Source organism: Tinamus guttatus, unplaced genomic scaffold (genome assembly GCF_059628265.1).
Source record: "Tinamus guttatus ecotype Peru unplaced genomic scaffold, ASM5962826v1 Tinamus_guttatus_pri_ptg000451l, whole genome shotgun sequence".
Classification (NCBI taxonomy): domain Eukaryota; kingdom Metazoa; phylum Chordata; class Aves; order Tinamiformes; family Tinamidae; genus Tinamus; species Tinamus guttatus.
Window position 1 is genome coordinate 2,392,682 of NW_028288985.1, and position 21,314 is coordinate 2,413,995.

A 21,314-nucleotide genomic window follows, 5' to 3' on the forward strand; every position below is an offset into this window, starting at 1 on the left:
GCCACAAACCTCGAAGATTCCCATTTAGGCATTTTATCTGGTCCTGTAAAATTTAATGCAGATCTCGCCATTGATTTAAAAGAGGAAAAAAAAAAAGATGGAGAAGATGCTTCTAATTTCTTTAATGTGCGTAGCATGGTATATTGTAGCAGAAAATTACACACTAAGGCCATCAAATTTGATTTGCATTTGAATCTGGAAGGAGTTGAGGAAGGAGACAGCTGCACAACTTTGTAGCTTACTGGAAAGGTTTAGGCACGTCTGCAGTTTTTACGAAAACCAAATCTGAATGTGGAGAAATGCCCTTTCCTTGCCTATGTTTTGTTCATCCATTTGCTGCTGAAATCTCTGCCACTTCTTGTCTGTTAAACTGCTGCCTGAATATCTGCCTGAAAGCAGAAACTCTGCTGTCAAAGCAAAGCGGAAACAGCTAGCAAATCACTGACACAGCACTTTCCTCACTTTATTCACCCCTTGAGTATTCTTCTGTGATCATGCAGGTATAGAAAATATATCCTAAATGGAAAAACAGAATTTGTCTTCAGAAATCACAAACCGCCTTATTAAAAATGAGTGTCAGAATTATAAGACTGCAAGAAAATCTTTCTGATAAATTAAGGATCATGTTCTGCCACTTCTACTCATACTGAACAGAACCATCTCTCCAAAAGAAAATAAATGTATTTCCAGGCCAGGATATAACCCACCAAGACTGAGAGTTCTTCTGCTAAGCCAAATTTCTGTTAGGTGATACATGGCGCTGCAGGAAATCCACTCCATTAGCTCTTGTCTTTAAATCTGCTCCTTGCTGCGTTTGTTGCTGAGATCTAATCCTGCAGTGTAGGAGCTACTACAACTCCTAGAGGTGTCCAGGGAGGATTGTTCCTCATATGACCAAGTCTGAAAAGGCCTTTGAGGATGGAGGGAGAGAAAGAAGGAGGAACAAATGTAGAGGAGAAGGGAATGGGGTTTTGAAAGGCAATCAAAATGAAGGGAAATGTGAGTATAGATACAGCTGGACTGCATTTTACTCATTCCTGTTCTAGTCATAAAGGATTGGATTTAGTTTCTCCTCCAAAAGAAGAAAAGAAATCTAAAAATTTCCACTCAAAGTTATGAATAGTGAGAACATCATAGAAGTTTTGATGCTGAAGTGCTTAATGTGAAAATACATGTGCTGCCCTGTGGGGATTAGTTGGAGGCTTCATAATCTTAGTTTGCCTTTATGCTCTCATTCCCCTGTGCCGCATTTTAGTGATGCTCTCAGACTTCTGAAGAGCTAAAGAACTGTTATATTTTTCCTTGAAGAGGAGAGACTTTCATTAAAAAAGCAAGTCAGAACCAAATTTCCTACAAAGCACTTTTTGTTTGTTTGTCCAGGACTTTATGCTAAAATGTACTTTTCAGAGCCAGTAAGAGAAGTAAGAGACAAAATCCCCCCTGGTTGCTGTGATGTGTGGGTTTCTGCCATATGCTCTGCTCCTTTGTTTAACACTGATTTAAACCTAGAGTAAGCTGCACTGGTAGTGCAGTACTGATAGTGAAACCCCCCAAAATTTGCAATTAATGTGCTTTTGCTTATGTGTCAGCTTCTACAGCATGTAAATATGTTTGTTAAATGTAACCAGCCAGGAAATGGGCAATAGTATGAACATATGTGTCTTTTCCCCAAGACAGTTTAAAAAAAAAAAAAAGTTTCATAGTTTGCAGTATGCATTTTATTTCAAATCCTTTAATTATTTATATACATCACACCATGTGTTCATATATCACTGCATATGCAGTGCTATGCATCTACTCTAATTACTTCATTTCCTGAACTTGTCCATTAATAAATCTACTAGAAAATCAAATGAACTGAACTACTTCTGTACTCGTGTACAATTAGTCCCAGCATAGGCTACTCCTTTAGTTAGTGGGAGCTTTGCTGTTGTGTTCAGGAGCCTCTCAGTCAAATCCCCCTAATCAGGCAACATTCTGCATGAGTGTCTGTGCAAGTCATTTATTGCAGTAGCTGATACAGCTCATATTTTTTTTGGAATTCTAGTATTTCTAGTAAAAAAAATGCTTCCAGTTACCCTTTTGATGGAAACATTTCAAACAATATTAGTACATAGAGCTCAAAAAAGCAGTGTCATAGAAAGAAAACTCTTACAATTCCAGTGAAATTTTGAAAAAGAACTTCGTAAATAAATAAGATTTGAATTCTTCCCATCAGTTTAATTTCAAAAAGTATTTCATGCCTCAGATGGGGAAATTTTTCCAATTGGGAAACAGGATCTATGAAAAGAAATTTCCCTAGACTTTTAAGTCATTTCTAGGAATATTTTTTATTTTATTTCAAAAGAAAACAGTGGGTTTTTTTAGTATCTTCCTCTTTAAAAATGCCTTATATATTAGATCCATTAAACGTAGCTGATAATTATATACAGAAGAAGAGAAGAGGAGATGCAGATCTGAACCAAGTGCAGGGCTGCCCCTTTAGCTCTGAGCTGCTGCTTGGAGGGGGCCGGGACGCGCTCCCTGCTGCTTCCGTGTCGGTCTCCTCCGGGTCTGCGCATGCCAGGCTGAAAGCAAACTGGCCAAAGGATGAGGCTGGACTCATCAGAGGGACATACAGCTAAAGAGGGGCAGACCCAGCTTAGCTTTCAGTGTTTTAAGTGTGGAAGTACAGTTGAGTTTGCCAGTTTGATTTTCTATTGTATTTCCCGGTGATGCTTCTGTTAATGTGTTGTCCGGGTACTGAAGATTGAAGTTGCCATTCCTATTGCAAACATACAACTGTTTCATCTCTCCAATTTATACCTATCCTGTTTCATATCTTCAGTTTTATACTGAGCTACCAACATGGGATTCATGTACCTCCAAACATTGGAGAATCTTGTGTCTAAGTCTAAATTTATGGTCCATCGTAGGGTCCTGCATATGTTCCATGTGCAGGATCAAAAGCAAATTGTGAATGGTTTTACAGAAAAAAAAAAGCCTGAACAAAACCTCCATGTTTTAGTATTAACTTGAAAAGAATGCCTGGTGAACTGAAGATTTCCCTATGAAGAGAAGGCCTCAGTGGTCTCCTAAGAGAACATGTTCCTGGGTCATGGAGCTGAGCATGTCTCACACTTTGCTCCCACAAATCCCTTAGGATTTGCAGGAATTTGCAGCTCAGTAGAAAGATACTGAGAACTGGGGAGAGCTGGGCTCAGGTGCTGAGCTCTGAAAGGGAATGTAAGTGGTGAAACTGCCCTAATGTGGGAGGAAAACCATTTGAAATGCAGTCACCTTGCAGTCTGCCCACCAGGAGGAACAGGCGGTTGCTGTGCTACCGATTTTGATTTAGGATATATTTAAAGTGAGAAATTTCACAGGTTGAGCTCCCCTGCCATGACCTGAGAGAGGTTTCATGCTGAATGGGATATATTAAGGCCAAACTTTTCTACCTCAAGCTATTCTACTTCTGTCAATTCCGTTAATCATTCCAGTTTGCCATCTGGTATGTGCATGCTTTTACTCATTCAACAGCTTTTTTCTGCTAATACATGTTTGTATCTAAAGTGTTTTGCAGCAGATTAAGATGAGCAGATTTTGGTGCACAGCAGCTTACTTCCTTGTAACAAGTTCATTCTTCTCTCATGTGTCTTGGGTTGAATTTCACACTATTTGAAAAGATACTTCTCATCAAGTCTCAAGCTGAACTGATAGCGAGAGCCTCTCCTGCTCAGCAGTGTTTGTTTCTGCTGCAAGAGCAGAGTGTCAGACATTTGAACCTCCAACCCATACTTAACTTACATTGAAGATTTACATGTAATTACTCATTTTCCTTTGCAACTTGCTGTAATTTGTGTCTTTACCAAACACAGCAACAGCAAATCAACATGTCAGTTGTTTCATAAGGAGGAAGTAGCACTCGTCGCGTGCTGGGCTTAGCAGCCCTTGCTGGGAGGGCACTTGCTTTTCAGACCCTTCACTCCTACAGAGCCCTGGAGGAGCAGGGCATCCCGGCCTCTCCTGCCTCACAGGGACACAAGCACCAGCTCCTTTCTTAATGTTTTTCAGTGTCTGCTCCACGTAGCAGTTTCCATGGGGAGAAGGTGCTCTGCCACGCTAGGTGCCTGAGCACGGCCTGCGGGGCTGCGCGGGGCCGGGCAGTGGTTCGGCGGGATGAGACCTTGGCTGACAGCCGGGTTCCCACCGCACGAAACGTGGCCACCCGCTGACTTTGTTACCCTGCGTTGCCAGCCCATACGTTGCTCCCAAAAGCGCGAACGTCAGGCACGTGGCGTGCAGAGACCTGGGGCTCGGGAGCTGCTCGTCTGGAAAGAGGCTTCCAGCACTTGAAGAGGCCTGGGGCTGTTGGGCCTCAGCAGCATGGGCAGTGTTCATCTTCCAGTGTGCCTGTTATCAGACCCTGGGAAAAGTCTCACAGTTTGTGAGATGGCTGTAGTCAGGTTTGCTCATGTTTTCTTGTTTTTCTCTGTTGTGAGAGAAAAGTCTGAGATGAAGAAGAGATCTGTGCAGTAGCCCATCACTATGTAATACTGAGTAGGCGCTGTGAGCGTCTCTACGACCGAGACCATGATGTCCATTAAGCAATGTGGCACTCGAAAGGGGACTGGTTTCCCCATGAGGCTAGCTGGGATATTCTCATTTGTTGAGAAGGGACAAAAGAAGAGTGTCACCATACAGAGCCAGAAATCTAACCCAGACTGATTTTGTGTTAAAAAAATAAGTTAATATGTAAGTTACAAGTCTGCAGACTTAGAAGGCTGCCCGTATCTGCGTAGGCACATTCCAGATGATTTTTTCTTTCTTTTTTACATAGCATTAAGTAGAAATTACTTGGCAGTTGTTTCGAAGGTCAGTAGTAAAGTGTAATCACTTGCCGTGGCCCTCCCCCAATATGAAACTTTTGCATTTTCCCATTTGAAAATGGTGCTTCCAGTGTCCTGAAGTACTGTTAGCATGAACGGTTAGGATCCAAAATGAAAGCTGCCGTCCGTGGCTTGTCTGTCAGAACAGCAAGAGAATCAGAGCAGAGTGTCAGTCCTCATTTTCCTCTGTGTGTTGTGAATATACGTTGACTTTGTGGATTCCCATCCATAAGCTGCGAATAGTGTGTATGAAATGAAAACATTGCACATTGCAGCGAGACTTGCACACACTGCTATGCAAATCTATGCAAATGCTCTGTGCCTTGCTGCGTTGCTTTTGTCTGTTCATTCATGTTGAGTCTCAACACCGTGGACATGACATTGCGTATTTCATCCTCCCGAGGAAAAATGAAAACAGCTGCTGATGATGCCGAGGAAGCTGAGAGTGACTGCCTGGATGAGGAAGGGGCTGGGAATCTTGAATTAAAGCCAAAATGTTCCGCAGCTTGGTCAGGGGAGGCTAAAGGAATTCAATCAGAGCCACCCTCTTATTTCTGAGCCGCTGCTCCTATGTTCAGAGGTACCTGAACTTCTGTGAACTGGTTCATTTATTTCTAGCCCAGAATTAATTTCACATATTGCCATGCTCTAAGCTTTCCACTATCACGCTTTTAATCTGAGCTCTTCAATTGAATTAATGTCATGGCCTCAATGACAGCACAAAGCTTGAAGAGTTTATTGTGAACAGACATATTATACATGCCAATGTATTTACTTTTCCTGTAGACTGCATACCACCAGTAAGAAAGAGTGTTCAAAAATCTGTTACTTGGTACACTATTCCACCTACAGTATAGCTTTTGCCTGCTTTCCAAAAAGGTAAGCAAAAAATCTGACTTTTTATTACTTTATACTTAAAAAATAATAAAGATTCTGTATCGCTGTATATAAATAAATGGGGAATGTACATTAATTCACGTATGTTAAAAGAAAGATCTAACCTAAAAATTGTTCACACATCCATTTCCTGCAGTTTACATGTGAAGGACCTGCTTTGGAATGGGAAAATCCAGGACACGGCTCTGCCACTGCGGCACAGGCCACTGGTTATCCTCCAGGTCTGCCCGTGGAGCTGGGTCAGGATAAACCTTTGAAGATGTAGATATCTGATAACAGTTTAAAAAGGAGCAAACAAATCATCAGAAGTTAATTATGGCAATCGATCCAACAACTAACAGAATGCTTTCTGAGTCATTTCTAGCAGCAGTACTGCCAGGTTGCCTGGCAGCATAAAAATAATGCAGTGCTAACATGTGAGCAATCTGCTTCACTCTAAAATTATAAAGTGCTGAAAAAAAATAATTTGCAAATTACGTTTTTCACTGTAGGTGATCACAGTGACCATTTCTGAATAATCACAAGTGAACAATTTTTGAGGGTTGGTTTTTCCTAAGTGCCATTGCTGCCTACGTGGTGATTTTGTGAGTGGTTTTCATCCTTGTGACTTCATCAGCCAGCAATTGGTGTAATTTTAGGGGAATGAGAAAGCATTTGATATCGGAGGCAAAAAGCTAACAGCCATTAATAAGTATTTGTCATATGTGCAGTTCTGTGTGTGTCTCGTCTGTCCTCATACTGCTTTGACTGTTTGAGATTTTGCCCATGTATGAAAGATGCTGTCCTTGTTACTATGGAACTGCGTAATTGCTGCTAGAAGTGACTGTGGTAGACATGCTTCAAAAACATTGTGTATCTGCTCCCTAATAGGTGAGAAATTATATCAGCAGAGGTAGGAATGTTGCTTGAACTGAGTCCTGGAGTCCAAAGTAAAATATATGAGTATCCTTAGCTGGTGTGAATTGCCCCAGCTGCAGTTTCAATTCAGCTTGACTTCCTGTGAAGTGGTCAAATTGCTTCTTATTGTATTTGAATCCCTCCCATTATTAAACTCGCACAGAAAGCCTTATTTAAGGTATGGAGCTCTATATGAACATCCAAATGGCCCTGCTCACCCAAGGGCTGGAGTCAGTAGACTGAACAGTGGCTCATGCCAAAGGGAACAACACAAAGTGGTTGGAGAGGAGAAGGGGCCACTCAAAGTATTATTGCAGATCAAATTGGAAAGAGTAAAGGGCCACTGTGAAGGTGCAAATTGCTGAAGAAAAGATGTCAGAAGAACAAGAAGACATAAAATTGAAGAAACTGTAAATCTCAGGAGAAGTCACTTTAAAAAAAGTTTTAATTTAAAAAGTATTAGAAAATCACACAGATTGCTAAAAGCATGTTTTTCTGTGTAGCATTCTTGTATAATGTAAGGAATCGATAACCGCAAAGACACACATATATTTTGTGATTCAAGTCCTACAAATTGTATTGGCAATTCAAAATGCTTTAGTCAGATCACACAAAGCAAAGGAAACTGCTGTGGACGAGCATAATTTGGGCCTGTGATGGTTTTGCCCACTCCAGAGTTGCTGTTACTCTCAGGCAATCTTTTCCATTTCTTGCACATCGGTGTTACTTTTCCAGCTGGGCTGATTGCTGGAGCTGTGGTGGCTGCAATTTGATTTGTTCTTTCAGGAATTAAAAGTTTTTCTAAAAAGTCAATATCAATATCAATTTTATCAATATCTGCTATGTGAGGCTTGGAAAGATGCGTTTATAATGCTTTTAAATAGTTTCCTGAGAGTGACAAATAGGATGTCTTTACTGATGAAAATGCAATGACTGATCAAAATGCAGTGCCTGAGACCTCTGTGTGGTATCTGGGTCAGGGAAGAAAATTGTCCGTAATCTGAATAAGGGGAGGAGATAGCAAATATTTCTGCCAAGATCCTGCCCTGCAGAAGCATCTTAGCAGCTGCTCTTTTCCCCGATCCATCTCCAAGCAACGCACTTACAGGTCAGGGGAAACGTGCTCCGGGACTGGAGCGCTGTGGATGTTTGAAGGAGCTGGGCCCAGCCCCGGGGCTGCCCAGGCCGCGGCGCTCGTGGCCCTGCAGTGCGGGAGGCCGCGGGCAGCCCCTCGCAGAGCCGGGCACAGCTCGTCCTGCTCTCTGCCCTGTGTGTTCACCATCCTCCAGCTACTGGGCGTTTTGCTGTACATGTATGTAATAAACTGTATAAAAGGGGTTTGCTTTAGTGTAAGAGGGAAAAAGAAACTGGTGACTTGGTTATTTGCTTGCTTGGGAAGGGGCCTGAGTGGATCCCATGAGCCGGCTGGGCTCTGAAGTCCATCATTAAGTTTATAAAAGTCACACAGGAGGAACAGTACCCACTGAGTTCTTGGCTAGCTGGTTGTTGCTGGGCAATTTTTATTATTGTTTGGCTGCATTTTGCAGCATGATTGTACGTGGAGTTGTTCAGCTTCTGTCAGAGAGTGCTTGGCAGGACGGGTGCCAAACCCCTCGAGGGCTGTTGCGGGGTGCCCGCCGTCCCGCCGCCTGCCTTGGGCCTGTGCTCCGCACGTGGCCCCACAAATGCCCCTTGCTTGCGGGCAGACAGAGGCGACTGATACGAACTGAAGTTCTGGCCTCTGGTTTTCCAAGTTCTGGTCCTGTCCCTGTGGCTGCGCGCCGCAGGGCCCGACTGGGCACAAAGGAGAGCTGCTCTCGGCAATGCAGAGATGTATCCTGGAGGTGTTGGGACTATCAGAGTTATTTGGGCAGTGCGGTCCCTGCCTCTGCAGGGGCAGCTGGGTTTCTACAGGGCTTGGAAGTTCTCGAGGGCTGGCTTTAATGCAGAGCAGGGCTGAGCCAGCGAGGAGGCTCTGAAACAGCCCGGCCCGGCCGGCGGGGACAGGGGCTCACCCTAATCCCAGGCAGGGTCTCTGGTTCCCAAGGCTTGGGCACACGGTGCTGCTTTCAAGAGATTCACAGTTGTTTTACAAGTGATTTTTAGCTAAGTCTGCTACAGAAGCATTTCTATGGTGATTGCAGAGTATTTAGATCATTTGAAAGGTACGTGCAGCAGCATGTTGCTTGAAGTCATTACATTTCAGTGGCATATCGTTTCCAGAAAACATTTATGCAGTTATTTAGATTATGCTCTAATGAAGACATTGTGATGTGATTTGCAATGGTATCGAAGCAATCTGCGGTGTGCAGAGGGAGGCGGATAGTTTGAGTTACCTGTCGGTAGTTGTACCAAGGCTTTTCCAGGCTTCTCTCCCTTTGGAGCACAGCCCTGGCAGCCCCACGTCCCCCCTGCTGTATCCACCAAATCCTCGCTGGGGACTTGACAGCTCTTTGAAGGATTAGGTCCAAATTGTGTGATGTTCTATAGCTCGTCATGCCTTAGAGCATGTGGGATAGAATAATTATTTTCTGGATTGAAGCCTCATTTTCCTTTTAAATCTGGCTAGTTTCATCCTGAGAAATAGTGCTCTGTGTTTAACCTCACTTGAAGGATTTTCTATTCAGTGGAGACTGCTAAGAAATGAGAATATGCAGTCAAATTTGATAAGTGAAAACTTTGACAGGCCTTCACTGCCTCTATTTTTATTCTAGAATGGCTTGCTGAAAAACTAAGCATTTTTCATAAATGTCTTCCAACAATGATGGGCTTGTTTTAAAAGTATTATACACACATACATCCAAATGCCAGCAATATCCTAAGTTAGTCCCTAATATTTATTTCCTGGTTTCCCAAGATGCGCTTAGCTCCGTGTCGGCTCAGCTCGGGGCTGGAGGAGTTCTGCAGTCACTCTCTGCCCTGTGTGTTCTCCATCCTTCCTTCCGCCTTAGACGCTGGACTCCTGGCAAGCAGGATATCCCCGTTCCCTCAGGGCAGGGAAGTGCTTGGAGCTGCCTGTAACATGGTCTCAGGGTTGGAGTTGGCTAAGGACATTCCTGTACAGTAGATTGGATTTACATTTTGGTTTTGGCTACTGTTTACTGCAAAACCTCGGCGTTTTTCCTATGGTTCTCAACCGATGCTTCACATGCTGTTTGCACGCTGTGAGAAGGACTAAGCGGTACCCAGGGGCAGCCCTTTCCACTGGTTCTCCTTTCACACACCAAGCAAGTTACTAACTGGTTGTCTTGGAGGAAATAAAGCAGGATTTGAGGGTGCTGCGGTTGCTGTGGCGAAGATGGACACACACCGTGCTCAGCTCCAGCAGAACCCCCAGCAGAACCCCCAGCTCCACACGCTGAAGGGGTGGAGAGGAAGCGTCAGCCTTCTCTTGCCTCATATGTTTTCTCCTGCCACCTGACTATTGCACAGGCTTAAATGACACAGTTTGTAAGGCCAGTTAAGCTCTCTCTTAAAAGAGAGAAATACTGGAAGACTTGCTTGATTCCCTTTAGGAGGGCTAGAGAAATACTGCTGACATTCGTTGGGCAGCGGTTAAAATCTGAGCAGAAATGTGTTTGCAAAGAACTGTTGTCATTTCTATTAGTAAGTTTTAAAATCTTTCTCCTATTATTGATTCCCACCCCTGAATGCTAATCTTATTCTTGGATAACATACTTTAATAGAACAGATTTGCAGCCCTTATGCTGTACTAGAAATCATAGTTGCCTTTTTTTTTCCATTTTCTGCAGTTCAAAGTTGATTTCTCTCCCACTTGTTTTAATTCCTATGTCCGTTTTTCCTGAACTTGCTCTCAAGTGCCCACCAATCAATCTCAAGTTCTTTTCATAATTTTGACCTGCTTCAAATGCTCTGATGTGCATATATTGATCAAGAGATGTGAACAGGTCTCTTCTGTTCAGGATTAAGAGATTTGCAGTGCCTTGCACTCCAGTACTTCTGCACATTTCATCTGGAACCTGTATTTATTCCAGAAATCACTCATGAAGTAGGACATATTTTGGAAGCAACAATCCAGCAGCATTTGATGAGACTGGACAGTGTTTAATATAGTACATGCTATATCCCTAGTGAGACTATTTTCCATAAATTTTGCGCTGGGATAAATTTGCTGGTTGGTATTGGCTTGTTTTTTATTTAAGTATTGTACAAATCCAACTTCCAAAGTAGAAGATAGACACTGTTCTGATTTACTACCTTAATCCTCTTTTTTTTAGGTGATAAAGGCCTACAGGATGTGTTCAATTTAAACAGAAGTGTAAATACATTAGTTGCTCTCCCCAGACATTAAATGAGCCTTGGGATGGATGCCCCAGTGTAGGGATCTAGGTGGAGTTGGTTGGCTGGTTGGTTGTTTCTTAGTGTGTAGGCAGACATAGAAGGAAGGGTGCTGGACACAGCTCAGAAGCCTCTAGCTCAGTATTGTGGAAAGAAAATAACATTTCATGTGCTCTGAAGAGTGTTGAGGGAAAGTTAAATGAGGGACTTCTGTTCTCAGAATGTGGTTCCATTTTACCTTCTGATTCACATTTGCACATTCAGTTACATTTTAATTTCCATCAGTTTCTCAAGGTCTCAATACTGATTGAAACAGTATTTTCTTTCAGGTTCTTTTTATCCATGCCATCATCCTATTTCCCAGCAGCCAAGCAAGTGCCAGAAATTATCTTTCTCCAACCATCTTAAGAGTGAAACAAGTGGTTTTGCAATTATTCTCCTAGCTAATGCAAGGTTAGATTTCTCTTATGGTATTTCAAGCTTTGCAGAATTTCCATCACCATGGATATATGCTTTTTGAGACATCACAGAATACTGCGTGGCTGACAGCAGTACGTGTTGTTTAAAGCTTTAATTTAAAACCTCTCATAAATAAGTCAGTTGCAAATATTGCTTAAATGAGGCCTAAAGTGAGGTCAGTTGGAACAAAGTCTGACTTTGTGGATCTGTTAAGAAGAGCTAGACTCTGGCTGCTTAATGAGCTTATTTATTCATTCATTTTTACCATTAACATTATTATAGTACAGAGAAGTTTTGTTGGAAAAGTTCAGTGCGTGCCAATAACCAGTCAGTAATTAATAATAATAACAATAATCAGCCAGTAATTAATACCATAAGTGACAGCCTCGAGACATGATGTAGTTCTTGTGCAATGTTGGGTAGATTCCCTGTTACTTAAATGTTTTGGGATTGGGTTTCTTACTTTTTATATTTCAAAATAACTAATATTGATGGTGCACTTTAATGCATTTGCATAATTGCAAGCTCCCAATTATTTTCACAGACTGTCTCGCATCTTTCATAATTTATATGCTTCAAGACTGTAAATATGCAGAAAAAGGGCAGTTTTTTTCTTTTGTACAAACCTGAAATTCTTTATGCATTTAAATGATGACCTAATACTGTGTGATTTGAGCAGTCCTAGTTAAAATACACTATTATATAAAATATAATATAAAAATCTAGCTAGTTTAATATATGTCTTTGAGACAGAAATAATTTTAGTATTACTTTTTTGTACTGTTGTTCTCTGTATTTTCTGGTTTTTGGGGCAGGATTTATTTTGAACTCTTAGGAAATTTGGAGGAAGAGTGAACTGTAAATCTTGCAAGCACAGGGTACCTCATGGACTTGATCTACTCTTGCTTCTTTGCCTAATAAACTCTTAGTAGTGCTGAGTTATCCATTCAACTAATTTATCAGTCCTTACATCCTCTGTGGGAGAATTTGCCAAATTCATAAATTTTAGTATCAGTAAAAAGACAAAGACTTTTGGCTCTCTTGTCTTCCATATATTTATATTTAATCTTTTTCTCCTGAGCAGAGTTAATGTCACCTTGACAGGACTAACTTTATACTGTTCTCACGTGGTAGCTTCGTGTAGATGCACTCTCATCCTCGTAGATGTTAATGAGATGACTCATCCCATGTTGTGGGATTATAAAATAAGGCTTGACATTCTCTTTTCAGTTTCACTGAGTCACTGGAGTAGCCCCAGAGTAGCGTGCTGGAATAGCTGAAGACATTATTTTTTTTTATCTTCTACACTTGCAATAAGAGGTATTATAATTTATATTTTGCGCGTGGGCTCTTTTAGTTGTTATTGCTACTATACTTGCAATAACAGTTTTTCCACACATAGCCGTATTTTCTAAAGTCAGATGCAAAAGCTGACTAGATACAAAAAAAAAGAGGCTTCCAAGTCTGGTAAAGATTTATGAACTCAGATGCATGGTGCTGCCTTGATGCAGAAGGTGAAAGTCAGAAGCGTTTGAAGTAGCCAGAAAAGAGATTTTAAGAGAGAAGAGCTAATGGCATTCAGGTCAGCGACTGAAGGAAACGTGCAGTGTTTTGGCTTCTGAGCTGGGCAGAGAGCTCAATGTGAGATTTGACAATTCTGAGTCTTCGTAGATTTTCTTGTTTTGTTCACAGTTTGTGATTTAGAGTGCTGGACGCTTTATTTTTCAGCCATTTTAGTTTGTCTTTGGTTAATTGAATTTATTAGTCAATGTAATGGTCCCAGCCCTGGATAGAACTGAGCTTTGGGAAGGGCTCGTCCCTCATCAAGCCCGCCTGAGGACAGAGAGCTCTGCCTGCCGCTGCTGGCAAGTGCCTGCAATGGGAGAAACGGTGTCATGGCCAGGCTGGGCCTCGCTGAATTGGTCAGTGATGCCCCCGCTTGTTGTACATAAAAAAAATGTGAACACAGGGTCGACCCAGAGCTTGCCACATGAGCTGAAAGATGGTCTGAAGAGCCGCCTCAGATAGTCGCTTTGACTTGCTTGAGTAGGGAACAGTAAGAAATAGATTGTGGGAATGAAACTAATTTCACATTAACTCTTGTGCATCCTGTCGATCTATGACAGGCTCAGTATCTGGGCACGAAGGAAAGAAGGAACTTGGGAGCATGGCAGCTCCCAGGCAGCTCCTGCTGCAGCTTCCGAGACATTTCAGAAGCTGAAGAATTCTCACCCAGCTCTGATGACCTCTATCAACTGCTGCAACCTTGGTGAACTCCTAACAGTGTGACACGAATAGCTGCAAAAGCCATAACGGCTCAGGGCAAGGTTCCAGCTAGCCCACGCAGCGTCTTTTGTGTCTCCCCCTTAGATTAATGATACCATTTAAAAATGGTTACAATCCTCTCTGTTGTGGAACATCTCATGCTTAAAAGCAAGGTTGTATATGGGGATGTTTCCACATTTGGGAAAAGAAGTTGCATTGGGTAGGTTGGAAGAAACCGCTTGCTCACAAACCAGCTGAAAAATTAGTAGGGAAGTTTTGTAAATGATGGAGTAATAATGGAGCAAAAAGTTCAGGAAAGCAAAATAAGCAATGTTGCAGATGAACAAAGTTATCAAAATGGATGTGAATCCATTCAGTTTTCCCTGTGCACATGATTTCAAGCACAATTAAAACTGTTAAAATGTTTTCTAGATACAAATTCAAAATTAAAAATCTGTGGTGCAGAATCATGGTGTGATGCACTGTGGATGATGCATCCTGTAGTGAGCAGGATTAGAGAGAGAAGAAAGAACAGGTGCCCTGGAAGGACCTGCCTGCCCTGGATCCCATTTACACGAGAGCTGCCACCCCTCTGGTCAAGGAGCTCCAGTACCTGGTGGTTCCGTAATGCAAAGATGCATGTTTCATAGTATTATACAAGCTGGCTTCTGCACACAGGGGTGTGTTTTTGACAATTTTACCCAAGTCTTGAGATATTTTGTCTTTGCTGTAAGAAAGAAACAGATACAACATCTGAGTAGTGCTTGGGAATGACTGTACTGTTGAGCTAAAGGAACACGTGAGTTAAAATGAGCACGAGACACTGCTGAGCGTTCATTTGTCACTGACAGAAGATAATATTGTAAAATGAGATAGACATTATTTAACATTGACACAGATAGCGAATACAGAAGATATTTGTGCAGCAGGAGCCTGGCCGGCTTGTTGTTTTTTTTTTTGCAGCAGCAGCAGTAAACAGCACCAAATCAAAAAAAAAGAAGTCACATAAGAAAACAGTCTTTCTCACTGTTTCTCACTGTATGCAGACAGGCACCATTTGCACACTAGCATCTTGGACCATGTCACTGCTTTTCCTTTATTGGCTTCAGGAAAGAAAACGTGCATATTTTCTTCCATTCATCTGTTCTGCTACATTAAAGAGAAGACCATCCTGTGACTCAAGAAAATGGGCATTTGGACTTTGGGATGAGGCTGTTGGTCCTGAATCCTCCGTCTTGCAGTAAGAAAAAAAAAGGCATGTTTTTATTTTCCAGCCACAGTACAACAAAAGGAAGAGAATTAGGTTAGTGGCTAAATGTATGTAAATACCAATGAAGCACAACTGAAATACATAAAAGAAGGGCATTCCAGGATGGAATACTGGAACTGATACTTCTCTCAGTCCGTCCTCTGCTAGCGCAGAGCTCTGAGCCTGGCGTTCCAGCCGGCGCCCTCGCTCGCAATTCCTGCTGCTCAGTGGAAAAAGAATAAAACCCAGTTGCCATAGTTACCCGTTTGTCAGGATGCTTCTCATGTCTGTGCACTCAAGAGCCCTGTATTGAATCCATACTTTCACTAATACTAAGTGTTAAATATTTTCAAAAATATCTGAAATCAAGGCTTTCTGCAAACAAATAAAATGTTCACTGCAGGAAATTGTGATGTTTAAACATGCAGCTCAAGATGCAATATACTCCACAGATATACCCCACAATTAAATTATCCAGTGACTTTAGCCTCATTGCACTTCATGAACATTCTTGATTTTTTTTTCTATTAAGATGTTTGTTGCTTAAAAACTCTGCCAAAAGGCTGGAGCAGGCCAATGTCCAGGGAAGGGCGCAGACGTCCTTGTGAGCGGAGGCGAGGCTGCTGCTGGCGGTTCAGCCCCGCTTGCGCACGGGCCGGCACAGCCAAGGGCTGGTGGCCGCGTTGTCCCTCGTCCCGAGGAGGGCCTGGCCCGGTGGCTCCCTGCGCTCCTGGGAGGCCCGGGCAGCCTCCCTGAGCTCCCCTCTGTCCCCACAGCTGCCCACCAGCCCGTCACACAGCTCTGCTTCGAGCAGCCTCTGATTTGTGCCCTTGCAGCAGAAAGAAACGTAGTTTACTGCAGAAATTACTCGTCAGAAGTTGGGCCCGAGTTTCTGTGGGGTAGGAGCTGCTGCCTTGGGGGAAGTTGTGCGCAGCAGGGAGATGCAGCTGGGAATTCTGGTAGAGTTTTATGGCATAAGCGAGCGGGAAGGCTGCCCTGGCACAGAGCCTCGAGCCCTGGGGAATGGGCACTGCCAGAGGAAAGCAGCAGCGTGTGACGCTCCGCGGACCCCAGCGGTGCCGAGCGCTGCCAAGCCGCAGGCAGTCTCTGCAGAAGGGAGAGCAGGCCAGATAAGACGCAGTGACCACGGGCTTGTTCAGGCTTTTCGGTGGTTATGTTTCTTGGAAAGAATAACATGGAGCAGTAAGTGTGACATTTGCTGTTATTCAAAATACCACGACCTGTTTGTCCAACAAAGAGAGGCTCCATTTAACAGTCATTTCGCGAGATGTCATTCTGCGCCTGCTGCCGGGTGTTGCTGTCATTCATGTCACCTGAAAAGTTTCTTGGGCTGCTCAGAGGTTTGACTGCTGCCACCGAGGGACAGTTTATTGACTGTGAGATTGCGTTAAATCTGAATGCAATTTCTGCAGATGTTTTGTCTTCAAATGTCATCTTGGTTTCGGTTTGCTGTTAAAAAATGGCATATGTCCCCAGACTCTGCGAATGGCGATCCAGGCTTGACTCTGTGAGTGCCTGAGCTGCTTAGCTACCATGCTCTGGTTTGGTTGGGTCCAGGTTCTAGGAAGCATTGGGATTCTTTATGGCACAGATATATCCACTGTATTCAAGGGACTGTTTGGAGGATAATGTACTAGTAGGTAACAGAAAACCTGGGGAAAAAAACACAGTTAATGGCCTAGTTGTAATTTATTAAAACATTAAACAGAAAATACTCTCTTACTCCAACTCAGTAGGAATATGAACTGAATATGGTTCTAAAAGGGGGAGAGGAGGGCAAGCCTTGTTCTGTCCTTTATCTCTGTATTCCTTCTAAATGACAATGGCAGAGCCTTTTTGTTCCTTATTACGTATGGTAATTAATTACAAAAATATTTTCAGTTTTTGCACCACCTAATGGATAAACTAGCTAGACATGCAGAGCCATATTTATTAAAGGTAGATAAAAGCATAAAAACTATTACTAGGCATAGTCTCCTTTGTACCCTTGTCTTTATTTGTACGTGTGCTTGGATAGATGTTCAGGGTAAATGGTAGATGTACTTGGGTAGCCCTTCCTGTACCAGGGACAGAGATCTGCCTTTACAGGTGCCAAAGTATGGCCAGGGTAGGGATGGCCTGCAGAAAAGCACTGTTTAGGCAGAGGGGCAGAATTTTTTTTTTTTTTGGGAAAAGCTCCGGTGTGGTGCTCAGTGGATGGCCACAAGGAACAGCACGTTCTGGGTCTCAGGGGTGCTGCTGTGCCGTGCGTGCGCGTGGCTGAAAGCGTCACTTGCGACGCTCACTCGAGGTGAACGCGGGGGGCAGCAGGGCCTGACACGTGCAGCGAGACACCCGAGCGTGCGGCAGCACGAGCCACAGAGCCGAGGGAGAGGAGGTGGAGAAGAAGCATCTTCCGAGAGCACCACCTTCCCTTCCCTCCTCCTTCAGGAGATTCTAGGTCGCTCAGGTCCTAGTTTCAGTTATATTTATTTCTAATTATTTCCACACTTGGTTTAAAGTTCTTAGCAGAGCCCTCTTTTCCAGGTAGGAAAACAAAAGTGCTAGTAACTGATTTATGTGTTATTAATATATTAATTAAAATTTTGCTTTAAGCAGGTGGAAATAGCTTGTTACTGTTTTTTTTTCCAATCAACAGATTTAAAGTGGGCCACTTCGAGTGTAGTTAAGATTAGTACATTTTCTGTACTCCTGACTCTAGCTAAGCAGTAATGTGAATTGATCTTGTTGCTTTCCTGCCATAGTCACGTAAAGACTTGGCATCACGTTTCCTATGATCCTGTGCTCTTTTCCAGCTGTGTGATGGTGCTCTCCTGCTCTGAGAGCTGCAGCGAAGTTCAGTGAATGTAGCAGATGTGACAGTTCACACAGTGCCTTTGCTGTCCTCTGGGAACCTCTCAAAGCAAAGTGCTCCTTGGATTGCTCACCTGATCCTTTAACTGCAGCTCACAACTAGGTGTTGGGCTGTTCTTCATGCAAGATCTTCTTCAAGAGTCTGTGCAATCTTTCATTTGCTGGAAGCACTGATAAGACTTTCTTCTATTTCTCCTTTGTTCCCAGTGGCATGCCCCATGCTTTATTTTCTTTCAAAATTCACATGACCGAGAGCTTTTATCTGCAAAGTAAGTAGGAAATAAGAGAAAGATGCAGCCAACATGCTCGAGATTGATACTCTTGAGTGGTACAATACTTTGTTGGTTTCAGTTTTTACTATCCTATCCCAGCTCAAAATGGCAATCTTGGAGGCATCACTCATGCAAAACCAGGATGCTCAACCTTTCTTTTCCAGACTGTAATGGTGTGTGCCTTGCTCTGTTCTTTGTATGACTCAAATTCACATGTTCTTCTAATGGTTCAGATAGGAAAAGTAATTTTGAGTCAGTCTCCAAATTTGCCTCTGAAGGCACCTACTTTAGTAATAGCTTGTAAAGCAGTTAAAGGTGTGGCTGATAAAAATTATCGTTTAGCACTGTCCTCAAGAGACTGAAAACAGTGCCTGTCAGTGCAGGTAGTTTAGCTCATGTTTACAGGTTCTTAGCAAAAATAGTTGATTGATTCTGGCCAAGTTCTCAGCACAAGCACTTGAGCGGCTGAGTGACTTGGTTTTCTGTTTGTTTGCAGAGAACCAGCACTTTCATTGCTGAGTGTTTGTAAATGATATTATCTTGCCATTGCAAAGGGGCCATGTGTTGTATATCCCATGAATGTCATTTTTAGAGCTAATTTAGGTGTTAGTAAGGCTATAAACTACATATATTGTTCAGAAGAGTGAATTTCCTCTGACACTCCATTCTACCTCCCCTTAGAGGCCGTTCTGTTTTGGCCACGTTGCTCCATCATGTGTTTTGACCAGGAGCAGAGTCCAGTCCTGGGAACTCTGGGTCACGATTTAGTGGCAGATGGAGCCTGGAGGACCATGGGGAAGGATCGTTGGTTTGGTGTGAGCAGAACGTGTGAGCAGTGCAATAAAGACAAAGGCCTTCCTGTTTCCAATGGGAAAAATGTTTTAGAAACACTGTGAGAAACCAATACCATTCCATAGTAATTTTATACTATACTGTAAATTTTTATTGCAAGACTTACTGGTTGAAAGCAGCTGATGTTTTGTCCTTGACTCAAGTGAGATGAGGATTTCAGTCACAGAATGCTGCATCTTTTTCTATAGAGTTGGAACCTAAGAATACAGTTCACCCTTAGACTGCCTTAAAAATGGCAAGTATGTATTTGTACTATGTTCTCTAGGCTTTATCTTTACTTGGTTTTATAAAGTCAAAAAGATGAAATTTACTACCACAAGGCAATATTTTTTTCTAAAGGGAAGTGCGCTGTGTGCAATTGTGCATAATGATCTTGCAGAATGATCTTGTGACTGATGAGTGGAGTGAGTCCGCAAGGATGGAGCACTGGGATGATGCTACACATCTGTGCTGCTTGCTGTGTATGCGGCCAAAAAACCCTCCCAACAACCTGCCCCCTCGAGTCCCTCCCCGGCCCCCAAAAGCAGACACACACAGGCGTTGGGTCACATTACTTAAAAAATATACAGTGTAGAAGTGGAAACATTTGAGCCACCAGATCTTATTGTTGCCAAACTTAGATGGTCCATCAAAATCCCAATTCTTAAGACTTGTATAAAAACTGTAACATTTATAAGGAAGAAGATTATTTCTAATATGTGATTGTTAGTGTCATGACTTATGTTCTGGAGTGGGTTGAGTTGGCAAGGCTAACGGGTATGGGAAATCCAAACATGGTTTAAATCACCAATACAAAGTTTTCATTTCACAAAATAGAGGAAAGGAGAATTCTGAAACGAGAGAGGAGAATGCCGTGAAATGAAGCTCACAGTGCAGCCTCTGCAATACGTGTACGCCCAGGTAGCCGCCATTATAAAAGCAGGGATTTTTTGCCATTGTGTCTCTCACTTAGAGATCTGCTAGTGGCACTGGCGGAGGGGCCACGCTCATTTGGTTGCCAGCATTTGATCTGGGTTGTCACCAGTTGCTGCGAGCTCCCCGCAAAACTCCGGATACAGGTAGTGGAGCTCACCTCACTGCTGCCTTTTTGTTGGTGGTTTCTAATGGGGCAGACCAAATGTGCTTCAGGTGTTAATGCTGGCTCTAAAAAGGTAATGGTTGATTAACCTTTATGGACAGAGACCTCATTTTACCAGGATTCCCCCTCCAAATATCTCTATTGACAAAAAATTCAACAGCATATTGGTCTAAATCTAATACTTTTGCAGAACGCCAAAGCAAATATATACCTTACTGACTCAAGCCCTAACAAACTGTCTTTTGCTATAAAAATGTCATGGAGCTGCCATCTGGAAATGAGATAATTCTGTTGTGCTGTTCTCTTACCCAAGACCTGTCTTTCTTTTTCTTCCTACTGGATATATTTTCCATTCTAACAAAAAGTGCATGGTGAAAAACAAACAAACAAACAACCCATGCACCTCTCATAGTAGCTGCTACTTTAAAGCTTTGTAAGCTAAAAGGGACTTTAGTTTAAAGAAAAACTTACTGCGAGCCCCAGTGTGCCTTGGAGAACTGGCAAGGAGGTGCTCCTGCTTCTTGTTAAATCCTCCTGGGAACTTCAAAGCAAACCTAGTTAGAATAACCCATTATATTGGATATTTGTAATTGTTACTTACAGTGCTGGCACTGCTCTATGCAGTGTTTTGCTGGTCCCATGTGTATCAAGCTCACTTCTCTGGGTATGTAATTCACTTCACTAGTTACACAGTCTGAGTTTCTGTTGTGTAGCTTGTATAGCAGAGTAAATACCCATTTCTAAAAGGGATAATAATTGAGTCTTAAAGGTAAAATATGAATGTGAGAAATTTAGAGGTGCAGTATGTAGGTGTAAAGTGAGAGATGTGTGAGCACACTTTAGATAGAAGTAAGTGCAACATTTACATAGCTACAGTGTGCAGTATATTTGCATGCATATGCATGCAGTTTAACAGTTTGAACCTGTTATCAAATGTACATAAAGCAGCACTGGATTGCAAGATTCCTGTGGTTATTTTTCTGATTGTGCTCCGTTGACATTAGTAACTCACTCTCAGATATGTAGGCATCACTTGATCGGTGCTTGTAAATATGGTTCCAACAGGACACGTGGGGAAACAAACTGGTGTGAGTGACCTGATGCCAGCAGACTTGAGCCAACCAAGAACTTGGCTCTGTCCTTCTCAACTGTTGCGTGTGGGAAGCAGGGGTGGGGGTTGGCGTTTTTCCTTTTGTAGCGTTTGCCATTTTTGTGACATCTGGATAACATACAGTCCTGAGGACAACATGATGCGCCTGCAGCATGGAAATGTGTCCGTACAGTACAACCAAACTTGTGAGAAT

The 21,314-nt window shown here is 42.7% G+C and overlaps 1 protein-coding gene across 2 annotated transcripts in view; it reads left to right on the plus strand.

The window, feature by feature from the left end:
* Nucleotides 1–21,314, plus strand: part of GRM7 (glutamate metabotropic receptor 7) — a 283,339-nt gene that overhangs the window by 252,327 nt on the left and 9,698 nt on the right. Inside the window, exon 10 of one of the 2 annotated variants that reach the window (XM_088532059.1) lies at nt 5,655–5,747. The exons of the other annotated variant lie outside the window; for it this stretch is intronic. Coding sequence (XP_088388185.1) covers nt 5,655–5,725 — 71 coding nt within the window. The 3' untranslated portion in view covers nt 5,726–5,747. The remainder of the gene's footprint in view (nt 1–5,654; nt 5,748–21,314) is intronic. 2 annotated transcript variants of the gene reach the window in all.